This window comes from Asterias rubens, chromosome 19 (genome assembly GCF_902459465.1).
Source record: "Asterias rubens chromosome 19, eAstRub1.3, whole genome shotgun sequence".
Classification (NCBI taxonomy): Eukaryota; Metazoa; Echinodermata; class Asteroidea; order Forcipulatida; family Asteriidae; genus Asterias; species Asterias rubens.
The window spans coordinates 970,090-982,606 of record NC_047080.1 but is presented as its reverse complement, the minus strand read 5'-3'; the positions used below and the strand labels follow the sequence as shown (position 1 = coordinate 982,606).

The 12,517-nt window shown below is 36.7% G+C and overlaps 1 protein-coding gene across 1 annotated transcript; it reads right to left on the bottom strand.

Moving 5' to 3' along the window:
• Positions 1–5,032: 5,032 nt before the first annotated feature.
• LOC117303297 lies at positions 5,033–10,986 on the bottom strand. The gene is made up of 4 exons (XM_033787463.1): positions 10,617–10,986; positions 9,773–9,877; positions 7,990–8,142; positions 5,033–6,282 (listed from the first exon to the last, which is right to left on the bottom strand). Exons 1-4 carry the CDS (start codon positions 10,827–10,829, stop codon positions 6,100–6,102), a joined length of 654 nt encoding a protein of 217 aa, XP_033643354.1. The 5' UTR covers positions 10,830–10,986; the 3' UTR covers positions 5,033–6,099.
• Between the last annotated feature and the right edge of the window lie 1,531 nt (positions 10,987–12,517).

Sequence of the window (12,517 nt, the reverse complement as noted above, 5' to 3'; positions counted from 1 at the left end):
GCTCCATCTGAAGTGTCATAGTTTTCGAGAAATAAGTAATTTTCCACCAATTTGATTTCGAGACCTCAGATTTAGAATTTGAGGTCTCGTAATCAAGCATCTGAAAGCACACAACTTCGTGTGACAAGGGTGTTTCTTCTTTCATTATTATCTCGCAACTTCGACAACCAATTGAGCTCAAATTTCCACAGGTTTGTTATTTTATTAATGTTGAGATACACCAAGTGAGAAGACTGGTCTTTGACAGTTACCAATAGTGTCCAGTGTCTTTAACTAGTGTGGTTATGCAACTTAACTCGTCTTAAGATAAATCCTACTGTATAGGAAGATAGGATTTCTTTACCATCCTCCCAGGTAATAGTTAACAAGCAGGACAATTCTTTTCACAACTGAGAAGTCTCCCGAATCTCCGATTATCTACTCCGCGGCAGTAGAATAAAGCAAGACAGTTCCCTAAGAACAACTCTACCTGGCAAGTAGATACACGCATGGTGTTACCGCAAACCAATACATTGATACCTCACCATGCAACGCCTCAAATCCTATGTATAGAAAGAGTTACATGAAATCGACGGTTGGGCCAAAAGGTGCTCTTCCAAAATTCAATCGAAGGTCGTTATATCAAGACGTGGGTCCTATTATTTAATTTTTCCCTCCAAAAGAATCTGACAAACTGATACTGCCTGACCTTGAGCTCCGTCCTGCCCTGCAGCTGGTTATCAGTGGTGCCTATATTTCCTGTTTCGTTACGGGACAGGAAATTCACCTTTAAAGGCACTTGACACGTTTTGGTAGTGTGAAAGACTGGTATTCTCACTTGGTGTATTTGCTCCATTAAGAAAACAAACCTGTGGAATTTGGGCTCAATTGGTCATCGACTTTGCGAGCGATCATAATGATCACTCAGGGCTTGAATTTGGGGAACAAATTCACAAGACTGCAGGGCTTGTTGCTCAAAACGTTTACTGGTCCAGAGAATGTGTCACTAGACCGGAATCAATATGAGGAGAACACTATCTACACAGTTTCACATTAAAGCTGTTTTGGGAACAAGTGCTAAAAGAAGATGAAGGTCATTTTTCTTATGGGCATTTAGTATATATTTGTACTAAAAATGCCATGAGGTGTTACTATTCAAATTAAAAAACATAAGACCACCGGACTTTTGTACGGTCGTAAGTTTACTGGCCCAGCGCTAAAATCACTGGACTCCGCGGCTTGTCATCCAGTGTTTATTTCGAGCCCTTGTGTGCTATCAGATGCATAATAAAAGGCTTCAGCTGAAATATTAAATTGTTTGAGTGAGAAATTACCTCTTTCTCAAAAACTGTAGTTGCTTCAGAGGGAGCCGTTTCTCGCAATGTTTTGTACTATCAACAGCTCTTCATCCATTGCTCGCTACCAAGTAAGGTTTTGTGCTAATAGTTATTTTGAGTAATTACCAATAGTGACCAGTGCCTTTAAGAGCAAAGAATTATCAATAGTATATCATGAAACAATTCAGGATGTAAGATGCGTGTACCACCTGAACTTTTCTTTGAGCTCTGGCTGAACTAAGTATCGGCGATTCCTAAGTTATACTATTAGTCCCTTAATTGAAACGCAGCAAAGGAAATCGTGACGTCATAACGGACATTGTGGTAATGAAAAGTGCATTGTAAGGATTTGCGGTATCTGTCAATGAAAGTCTTTTCATTTGATAAACCACTAGGGATACGTGAACCCGGAGGTCACGGGTTCAAATTCAGTTCTAGCGACCTTTTCTTAAAATGTTCACATCAAAATTGAACTCAATATAAAGATGATATTTTATGCTACTTGTGATTTTATATCCCGGCTTCTTTCAGTCAGAGTCTTTTTAAATCTTCTTCTTTACTTTGACTCATCTGGACCACGATGAGCACTGAGAAAATTAAGATGGTAGCTTAGTGACTTCAAGCCACTTGATGGTATTTCGAATATTGAGTCTTTATCAATGACACGCTTAACGATAAGGGGCTGTCTAAAACACAATGTATTATGCTGGTAAATCTTTCCCTATTTTCTCTAAGTTGTTTTATTTATTTATCTATTTATCGGGTGCTTATTTTACGCCATACCTCTGTAATGTTTGTATTGTCATACCCTTCTTCATCCCTCCAAGGTCACACAACCGAAAAGTAAGTCCACCAGTCTGTGACCCAGCTATTTCATAAGTTGTCTTTTTCTTCATATTATTCCTATTACTCATCAAGATGTCATTACGAATTATTCAAGACAATATAAAAGCAAATTTTTGGTTTTCCCGATTGGTGCTGAAGGGATGAGCCGGTGCAATACTGGAATTTTCGGTTATGAGTCACTTTCAACAAATCTCGAGATTTGTAAGAAACAGGAACCACCCTTTAATGAAGTCGAATCCCAACGCATGATGAACTGCCCATTGATGCACCTAATGACGTCATTCCCATTCATAACGTCCTTGAGTGTATAGTCTTTCTTCCTCCATGATATAGTGGAGTGAGTCAATACATACACGCTTCAATGAATTCAGATAATGCATCAGTGTATGGAAGTTGGTAGGCTATAGGTTAATCAACATTTGAACCATTTTCTAGTACATGAGTATGTTGTGAAATTTTAAAGTTGTTTTAATGCTGTTACCTTTAATCATTTGAAAGGGTCTATGTACTTTTTGTAGAACAAAACACACAATGTCCACAGATTTACATCAAACTTACACAGTTTGAAGATAATGGTGGTAGAAAGCTTCATTGATAATTTGTTTTAACTTTCCCAACCATATTATATAATTTATACTTAAGTGTTTGAACAAAACAGAATCGCATGCACTCACAAAACTCAATGGTTGGGACCAACTTGAATCCAAAGGTTCAAAAACACCTCAGTAGTCTCATATGTACTTTTTTCTAACATACTAAACACAATGTCCACAAATTTACATTAAACTTAAACAGTTTGAAGATAATCACAGTGGGAGGCTCCCCGCCTTAAAATGTTACTGGCTGAGGTGCTGTAGTTTTTGAAAAAAATGAGTAAAATGTTATGGTATAATATCATAACTGGTTAATAAGTTTTGACTGAGACGAAAATTATTGTTTGATTTTGTTTTACTCATTCCTAAAAAAAACATCAGCATCTCATTAAGTAATATTTAGAGGGAAGCTTTCCACTATCGTTATCTTCAAACCCTGTAAATCTGTGGACATTTTGAAAAAAGTAGCCGAATCCTTTAACTATATTAATTGAAGATAACAAAATTAATGGGACAAACATTGCACAAAATCAGTTGCTTTATAATTTATTATTACCAAAATCAACCTAGAACTACAACATGCGGTGGATCTGAGTATACATTGCTCACCATTATTATTAAGTTTCTCAATCTTATACAAAAGCCATACACATAAATATCAAAAGCGTGTTTTAAAAATAACTTTGGAATGGTACGTGTTGCAGATTATAGCACCTATGTTTTCACACATGGGCAACAGTACTGCTGTGTCTAATTTTTACATCACATTCAATTAAAAAAATAGTCTCAAATAAATCATAAATGTTTTCTAATAGTATCAAAAGCATGTGCTTTACAACACATATTCAAATAAATAAAAATGTTAGTCTCTAACTCATAAACTTAAGCTTCAAAGTTTAACTAAATCAAACATTGCTGTATGCGATAACGTGCATTGCTGAAAATTCAATACATTTCAAAACTTAATGGCTTTGAAAATACTCAAATAAATATATTAATTATTAGTATAAAAATAAATATTTTCACACAAAAGTATATGAATTGGTTGTTGTTGAAATATTCATGAAAGCTTGAAGAATTAGGCACTTGAATAAATAGTGAAGTTAAATTAAAACAAATAGCTTGCTACAATAGTCGTTACTCCCAAATAGGCCTATATAATCAGTTATAGCTTCGTAATCGAAATCAAAACAAATCAAATATTGGAGTGTAGGCGATGAAAAACTATACATTGCTGACATTCTATAAATGTTATACCTGTTGTTTTTTGAAAATACTAAAATAAATATAATTAATATTTAAACATAAATGTGAATTGGGTGTTGTTGAAATGGTCATTAAGGTTTTTTGGCGCTTGAATATAAGTTAAGTTTTTTTTGTTAAATTTAAATAAATAGCATAATTTAAAATACTCTGGCTCTGGTTCAAGTACTTAAACCACATGATTAAGTATAAGTACTTGATTAATATAAGAAAACTAAAAAAAAAAACTTTGATTCAAGATAAATTGTAAAAAATGTATTTAATTTAAGAGTTTTAAGGTACACAATTTAATTAACTTTATAAACACGACTATAATGAGGTCAGTATCAGTCGTTAAAAAATAAATATAATTTTGTTTAAGACCCTGTCCGAATTGGCCCTTGCTACGGCTAGATCAGCGCGTCCTTGGCAACGCCTTTAGCAACAGCTATTACCGAAATCTTAACCGTAGCCTAAGCCTTTGGATACGGTCTAAGCCACTATACAAGACGAATATCGCCGTACCTATACTATGAGTAAAACTGTCTGTTCCTCAAATTCCTGAAATCAACCCTTACCGGCTGATTGAGTTTCTTTAAAAACAACATTGAGTACGACCATACAGGCCGCACTGTTTACCTTTGCATATATCCAAAATATGTACAGTCAATTCAGAGTAAAGGGCTTAAAGAAACACGTTGCCTTGGATCGGTCGAGTTGGTCTTTGAAAAGCGTTTGTAACCGTTTGTTATAAAATGCATAAATGGGTAGAAAGATGTTGTAAAAGTAGAATACAATGATCCACACAAACATGCCTCGAAACTGCACAGTGTTCCTTTTACCTCGTCGACTAACACGGTCGGCCATTTATGGGAGTCAAATTGTTGACTCTCATAAATGGCCGACCGTGTTAGTTCGCACAGTAAAAGGAAAACCACGCAATTTTGAGGCAAATTTGTGTGGATCATTGTATTCTACTTTTGAGACATCTTTCCAACCATATGCATTTTATAAAAAACTGTTACAAACGCTCTTTATAGACCAACTCGTCCGGTCCAAGGCAACGTGTTCCTTTAATAAACTTTGGCTTGTCTCTCAAAGTTTGTTTTGCACTTATTCTGAATTAATTGTATTATAGCTTCACAGAAATGTATCGAGCACTGTGAGTTGTGATAGAAGACGATTTCATTTGATATAATAAATATATATTTATATAAATATTCCATATCCTTTTTGACTGAATTGGGAAATAAATAAGTACGTCTAAAATTCAAGTCCCAGGAAAATTAAGTTAAATACTTTGGAATGATCGCGGACGAAATAGTGACATGAATCATAAATAATAAATAAATAAATTCAATGAACTTGCTTGAATGTATAAAACAGTAGTTTCGGTTAACTTCTACTCCTTAAACTTCCAATAAATATATAATGCATGTAAATAACTTATAAAAAGCCCTCTTAACTAGATTTGAATGTAACTGTTATCGAAGTTTGCGGGAAAACAGTCTTTGCCCAAATCATAGGTGCTACTTGTGCACAAATGTTTGGCCTATATAAATATTCAGCCGAACAATCTGTCTACCATATAAGGTGACTAGCCAGAATACCACGTCACGGTGTGCCAATTATGTTATTAATTTTGTGCTTAGTTTTTGCTCAGCGGGAAATTGTTGACCCCCTTTGTCTGCATAAAACATCTCTAGCGGATCAGCAGATGTCATTCTGATTTTTATGCAGGAAAATCAATCTATATTTCAATTGTCTATAGACAATTGCACGGCTGTGTATAGCCACTGAAAGGAAGCAGTTTGACCATTTTGTGCTTTTTCAATTATTGTGATGTTGATCTACTTTGAGATGAGTCAAAACTAGATATTGAATACCCGGTACCCAGACGTCCTTGTATGTATCCGCTACTTTCCTTGCAACACTATGATGCGCCCACCATACTTTGAAATCTACACCTCTGGTATCCTACTTATAACTATTAAATAAATAAACTGAATTAGCTTAAAAATACTTAAATATTTACTAAATCACACACAAAATGGATGGCATTTTAGGTTTTCGAGTGTCTTTAACTTAACAGTGTCAATTAACTAACTTGTGCTTCGTGACTTCAGCGTCTCGTAGTCTATGACTACTTCGGCAATGTAGCCATCAAACTCTTGCAAGACCAAGAGAGTACGTGTGTTGTGTTCCTCTGTGGTGACATTGGTGTGGAAAGCAGGGACCATGGTCTGTGATGGACCTATTGCATCTTCGAGTCCAACTCTTCTCATCTGTGGGGAAACAAAATAGTATAATAATGAGAGGCAATCATTACCATAAATGGTTCTACTCAAACCAGTGCCAAATTTCAAAGAGCTGCTTATAATAAGCAGGAAATATTGATTGCTATTTTACCCTTACACCGTAGCGATGTGGGTTAGCAATGTTTACTCAGTACTTTCCTGAGCTCGGGTGGCAAACAACATTTCTGTTTGGCAAAATGAGCAGGATACCAATACAAATTGTACATGTTACATGGTGTTTTGATTGGTAACCCTGTTCCAGAGTAAGCATCATTTTGGTTGTACTTAACAACTTATTGTGCTCGAGAAGCTTTATGAAATTGGGCCCAGGTGGCAACCTCCTTCGGTAACATCCTGCCTAAAAACCCACAGACAATTCTAGAAGTCAATGGATGACGGTAAATAAATAAACAAATCGTTCGTCACAACATGGAAGTGGGTATATTTTTGGACACCATTGCCTGCGTTTAGTTTCGTCCCATGAAAACAATTTTCAGGTCGTTTCCGAGCGCTTAAGAGCACCGGATTCAAGTTCTGATGTTTCTGGTCAGCACAGTGTTCTGACACTCATGTGCTTAATGCTTCATAATGTGTTGTGAAATTCACGTTAAATGACATAGTTATGTTAATAACACTACAAGAGAAGGGGTTTGCCTGGTGTACCTGACAGTGGCTGCTGAATGCGCCATAGCACCTAATAAGGTGCTACACCAATTGGTCTCATAACCATTTTGTTATAAACTTTCTTTAAAAAAAATGTTCAAGCGCGTTGAGTTATGTATAGGGCTACCCTATAATTATAGATATTTATAACTACAGCCGTTTCACTGTTTATCTTTTACGAGACAAGTTTCCAATGAAAATGTGCACTTGTTTCGATGCTTTATCTATAGAAGGTGTGCAACTGTAGGTTATTGATGTTTTATAAACAAAAACATTTCTTTTTGTGGATAACCTTGTGTGCTTCCCGGGCGATGGTTACTTTTGTGCAGTTGCTATGAAAGTCAAATTCAAAAGCCGACCAGATATTTTAAGGGAATGTTCAGTTTCGTACCACATAGATGTATACATCGTGGTACAAAGAGAGGTATATATTGCTATATTTGGAAGACTCTTAATAATGTTTTGAATGGGACAGAAACCAACCACATATATAATCTACTGCGACAATCTTGTTCATGCTTCCCGTTTCCAATAAAGTGTGAACGTCTAACGCCATTTTGTTTTCGTCGCATTTTTTTTAATGACGTGTACGAAAGATGGTTACAGCTACGGCTGGATTGCTATGGCATGACTTCCCAACACAGCCTTATCTGTAGGTACCGCCATCTTGGATACGGCCCTTGGTTCACAAATCTTTACAAATCTTCACAAATCCTTCCAAAAGCTTAGTTTAGTTTCATTGATAACATGGGAGGGGACAACTGCACCAATATAATGGGTTAAAATTTTAACTACAGTAATGCACATCTGAACATAATTATTTTGTTTATGAAACTATTGCGCATAATATTAATGGATAAATTAATATTATTATTTGTTTTATTATTGCTATGGTTATTATTCTTACATACATACATACATACATACATACAACAAGGTATTTATATACCGCCATTCCATCTAGATCACGGCGGTTGTGATGAAGCAAAGTAATAGTATTATTATTATTAAGATTAGCTCTCGTCAACCTACCACAGTTTCCAGCCTACGAATGAGTTCATGAAGCTCCTCAGCATTCATAATAAGTGTATCTGTAAAGTTTCCCCTCTCTGTTTCTTCCACTCTATTCAACGCAGCCTTGAAGATGTTCAGGTTGTCGTAGTGATCAAGAAGCAACTCGTCGTCCTGTAAGGATAAAAAGGATATCGTTCAAAAGTCACGTTAAATTTTTTGTTTTTAACTTCGGTAACACCATGTAGCTTTGGACATTTGCATAGGGGATAAGGAATATCAGTTTGGGTTTTGGACCCAAACTCTGGAATAAATTTCCCAATCACATCAGGGACACAACATCATTCAACACATTCAAGGCACTTCTGAAACCCACTTGTTTCAGGAGGCCTACCATCAATGACTTTTTACTTCTTTTGTGTCTCAGCACCTTTGAGCAAACTTTTGATTTAGGCGCGATACAAATTATTTATGATTAGTTGATTGACTGATTGATTGATTGATTGATTGGCTGATTGATTGATTGATTGATTGATTGGTGCTTTCCCGAGCTCTGTGAAAACAAAATCACAGGCATAAATTTCGAAATACTAGGCCTAAGCTATAAAAGTTCGACTTTCTAGGTTTGCCTGATGATTAAGAAAGAAATGAACTAATACTTTGTGGCATGTGGTTTCCCTGTGCATAAACCCAATAGTCATTGAACTGTAAAATCAGGGATTCCCTACTCTGAGTCACTGTCAAAGTCGCAACTTTTGTCATTTTTGCCCAAACAACAATGCCTGTCTGAACACAAGTTGGTTTGGTTGACTTATAGCTCGAGTCACTTCGAATCTATTTTGGTCCGTCGTGACTCTGGAGTGCCTGTCTGAACCGGGGTCTTAATGTAATATTTATATTTGTAAAAACAACACGTGTTGCACGTGCTGTTATCCGTTTATGGAAATCCACAGAGACATGCAACTGGTGTAGTTTACAGTACAATGATATTGCAGGGGCAAGATGGGATATGGAAATAGAGAGATTGCTGGTAATTTATGAGGGTTCATGACCATTCAGTTAATAAAGTAGCATCCTTTTCTGATGAAGACGAGAACTGTTCGAAACGTCGAGACCAAAACCGGCTCTTTTCAGAGCCAACACTCCCTCCAAAGAGATGTACCCGTAGTTTACTATATAGTTTAGTCATTCACGCTCCCGCCAAAGAGATGTACCCGAAAGTTTACTATATAGTTTAGTCATTCACACTCCCTCCAAAGAGATGTACCCGTAAGTTTACTATATAGTTTAGTCATTCACACCATTACAAGCTTCAAACACCACTTTATGTTTGGTCAAAGTGACGTTGTGTAATGGTCAAAGGTTTTTTTGGAGTGCCTAATTTTGGTCCGCCTTTTCGACAACTCCCGGTTATACGTATTACTACTACACAGGAAACCATTGGATAAAGTGAGTCAATTGGTCTCAAATTCGAATGGACCCTGTTTTCACTGAGTCTGAAGTGTGACTATGACTACTGCATTTTGAGGATCCGGGCGCAAGTTGTTTTTCTTCTGTACATCAAAATTGCAACCGTCGGTTGTGCTTTTTAATGGGGAAACGGTTGACTTCTAAATCGACTCCAAAAAGGGAATCCTTGAACAAAATAAGGAAATGTTTTGAGGATGGCAGTTCTATAAACTACAGAAAAACAAATGCGATCCGTGCGGGACAAAATGATCAATCTCGTTTTCACCATGGAGGTAGAATGTTTCCACCAAGTATTTGATATCTTATTCTACCACCTTTAGTTCAACAAACTTACCGAGTGGTTTTCCCTGTGACTGGGGAGGTCACGTGCAGTAGGGAGGTAGGATAACACAACATCTTCAATGCGGTGACCACTTTTGTTTGGGAACCTCTCGGTTATCTGATGTGGGTAGGAAAACAAATGAATTAATAAATATATTATGCATATTAATAAGTACACTGCAAAACCTTGGGTGCTCAAATCGACACCATGGTCACTGTCTCATATAGATACCACAGAGAGAAGTAACAGCTTAGGGTGTTATAAAAAATAAACAGGTTTTCTGTGTGTGCAGAAATTAGTGTTGTTTTGATTCTTGTTTGTATCTATACGTGGAATTGTCAAAAACAACAAGCTGGTGAAGGCTTATTTTTAATAATGTACTAATTTGATATGTGTTAAAGTTGCCACAAAAGAAGTACCCCAAAACAAACTGGATGTGGAAGGTTTTATTACTAGAGTACAGAGATGAAGTTATCTTTATATGATGACGAGCTTCGAATTTCTCGGTACAATTGCACAAGAACAACGACCCTTCGCATAATAATCGGCCGATATCACAAATAACATTTTTTTGGGCGAACTTACATTGCACGCCTAAATTTGTACCAATTCGATAAGGAACTTTTTGTGATAAACAAAAGCCGACGAAAATATGAAAATCGTAAGTCAAGTCAAGCCTAACACTAACCTCGCCCATTAGGCATATTTAGTTAGAAAAAACAGATTCCTATGATGTGTGAACAGCTCTTAACTTAAATTCATATGAAAATGTCAAATCAGCCGACGCTAAAAGTCTCCCAGTATGTCGTGGATTAAATTGAAGTTAGTTAATGTTTCTCACTGAAAGAATACTTACAAATTCCTCATAGAGAATCCTGTGATGTTCGGACAGGTCGAGTGTTCTTGCATAAAGGTGTCTGTATAGAAACCCATGACTGGGTGTACTCGAGCCTCCTGATCCGGCAGTCTTCCGTAACCTCGAGAGGACACGACCGATGGGCGAAGCGCTAGCTTGGGCGAGGCCCAGGACAAGCAGGACGGATAACAATAATGCTGATTGGAGTTTCATGTTTGCTCTGATGATGTCTATTTCTAGTCGATATCTTGGTGAATGAATCTTGTTTGGTTGCCGAATATTGTTGAGGTTATTTATACAGGTAGTTCTAATTCACTCTTGCTTGTGTAGCGTTGCTCTCTCAATTGATGATGATGTCCAATTTGCTTCTTCTTTTATATACTTTCGACGATCAAAATCCTATAGCAGACCTATTACCAGGGTAAATCAATCTAGAAATATGCAAGTATAATCCACCCGGTTCTAGGATCCGTGACTGATGATTAAACCATAGAAGGTGTTATGTGTACATGCCAGTTAATTCAATTCCCATGATGTCATTTTGGGGGATACCCGGAAGTAACTCAAGTACCTTTCACAGACGCGGGTAGCACTTCCGAACTTTCATTTTAGTAGAAATTGTTTGCATATCTTTCGCCAAACGAACCCTATCCTGCAAACATGGAAACATGACGTATTGGCGGAGTGTTTGTTTTTAAATTAAATTAAATTAAATTGCTCCCTTTTTCATAGAAAGTTGAAGCCCGTTTTGTTTTTGTTTTTTGTGTTTGTTGTTATGTGTTTAATCTTCATTATTGAGTAATTTATTGTGTACATTTTGTTGTTATTTTTTTTAAAGAGGATGTAACCAAGATGTGGTAAAAGCTAAGTCCTTGTGGTTAAGTTAAAATGGTCCGGCCTACCGCTACGCACCCCTGATGAGCTCATCAAACATGTCTAGGTGAATACCCCCAAACAGCTATCTCCTGGCAATTATCTAATTTTTCTCGTGAATTATCACATTAAACCAAACAAAATTTCCCCCCAAAAAGCCCCATGTGTCGTAAAATTCCATACAATACAACTTTCCTCCGGAAACAAAAAACTGATGCAAACTCGTTTAAACTATTTTTTTCTTCTTCAGAAATAACGTTTAGGACATTGAACAAAAAACTCAAGCACAGAGAGTTGTACAATTAAATTTATTAGGAATTATCAAAGCTAAGTGCCTTCATGTCGTAATCTGACCCCTTTCTATGTCACTTTGGCTCAGATTCCATGTCATACCGACCCAGAAGTGGATCAGAGCCCCCCCTCCCAGGACCCGAACCGGAGGTTTCAAAATGGTGATCGTCAGTTGAAGCAATCGCACAACATCGGTAAACAGTATTGTCCAAAGGCCCACACTTCGTATATCACAACTTATATAAAATAACAAACATGTGAAAATTTAGGCCTCAATCGGTCATCGGAGTCGGGAGAAAATGTAGGGAAAATCCACCCTTGTTTCTGCACGTTTCGCCGTGTCATGACACGTGTTTACAATAAATCCGTCATTCTCGATATCGAGAATTGATCATTGTTTTAATGTTTTCTCAAAAAGTAAAGAATTTCATGAAATAATATTTCAAGGGAAGTCTTTCACCATTACCTTCTGTAAACCCTGTAAATTATTTGTAAATCTGTGAACTTTGAATTTTTGTTCTGTTCAGAAAGTATCCAATGGCTTTAAACATGTTGCAGTTTCTGCGATTAAATACACATTGTTATTCTTCGTACAATGTGAAACAAGTTTAGAGTATTGGTATAGTATGGTTGAAATATTGGTCTACCCGAAACTGCCCAAATTGTGCCATATTGGTTTAAATTGCCAGATTCAAAGCAAGACTGGTATCCGTGTATACTTCAAAATGGGTGACTGT

What these genes read in the sequence shown, in the direction of transcription:
- LOC117303297 (XM_033787463.1), bottom strand. Translation starts at nt 10,829, where the DNA reads ATGAAACTCCAATCAGCATTATTGTTATCCGTCCTGCTTGTCCTGGGC. An exon ending in GGATTCTCTATGAGGAATTT is followed by an intron (nt 9,878 to 10,616) that starts GTAAGTATTCTT and finishes TACCCACATCAG; the next exon opens with ATAACCGAGAGGTTCCCAAA. An exon ending in TTCGTAGGCTGGAAACTGTG is followed by an intron (nt 6,283 to 7,989) that starts GTAGGTTGACGA and finishes GTTTCCCCACAG; the next exon opens with ATGAGAAGAGTTGGACTCGA.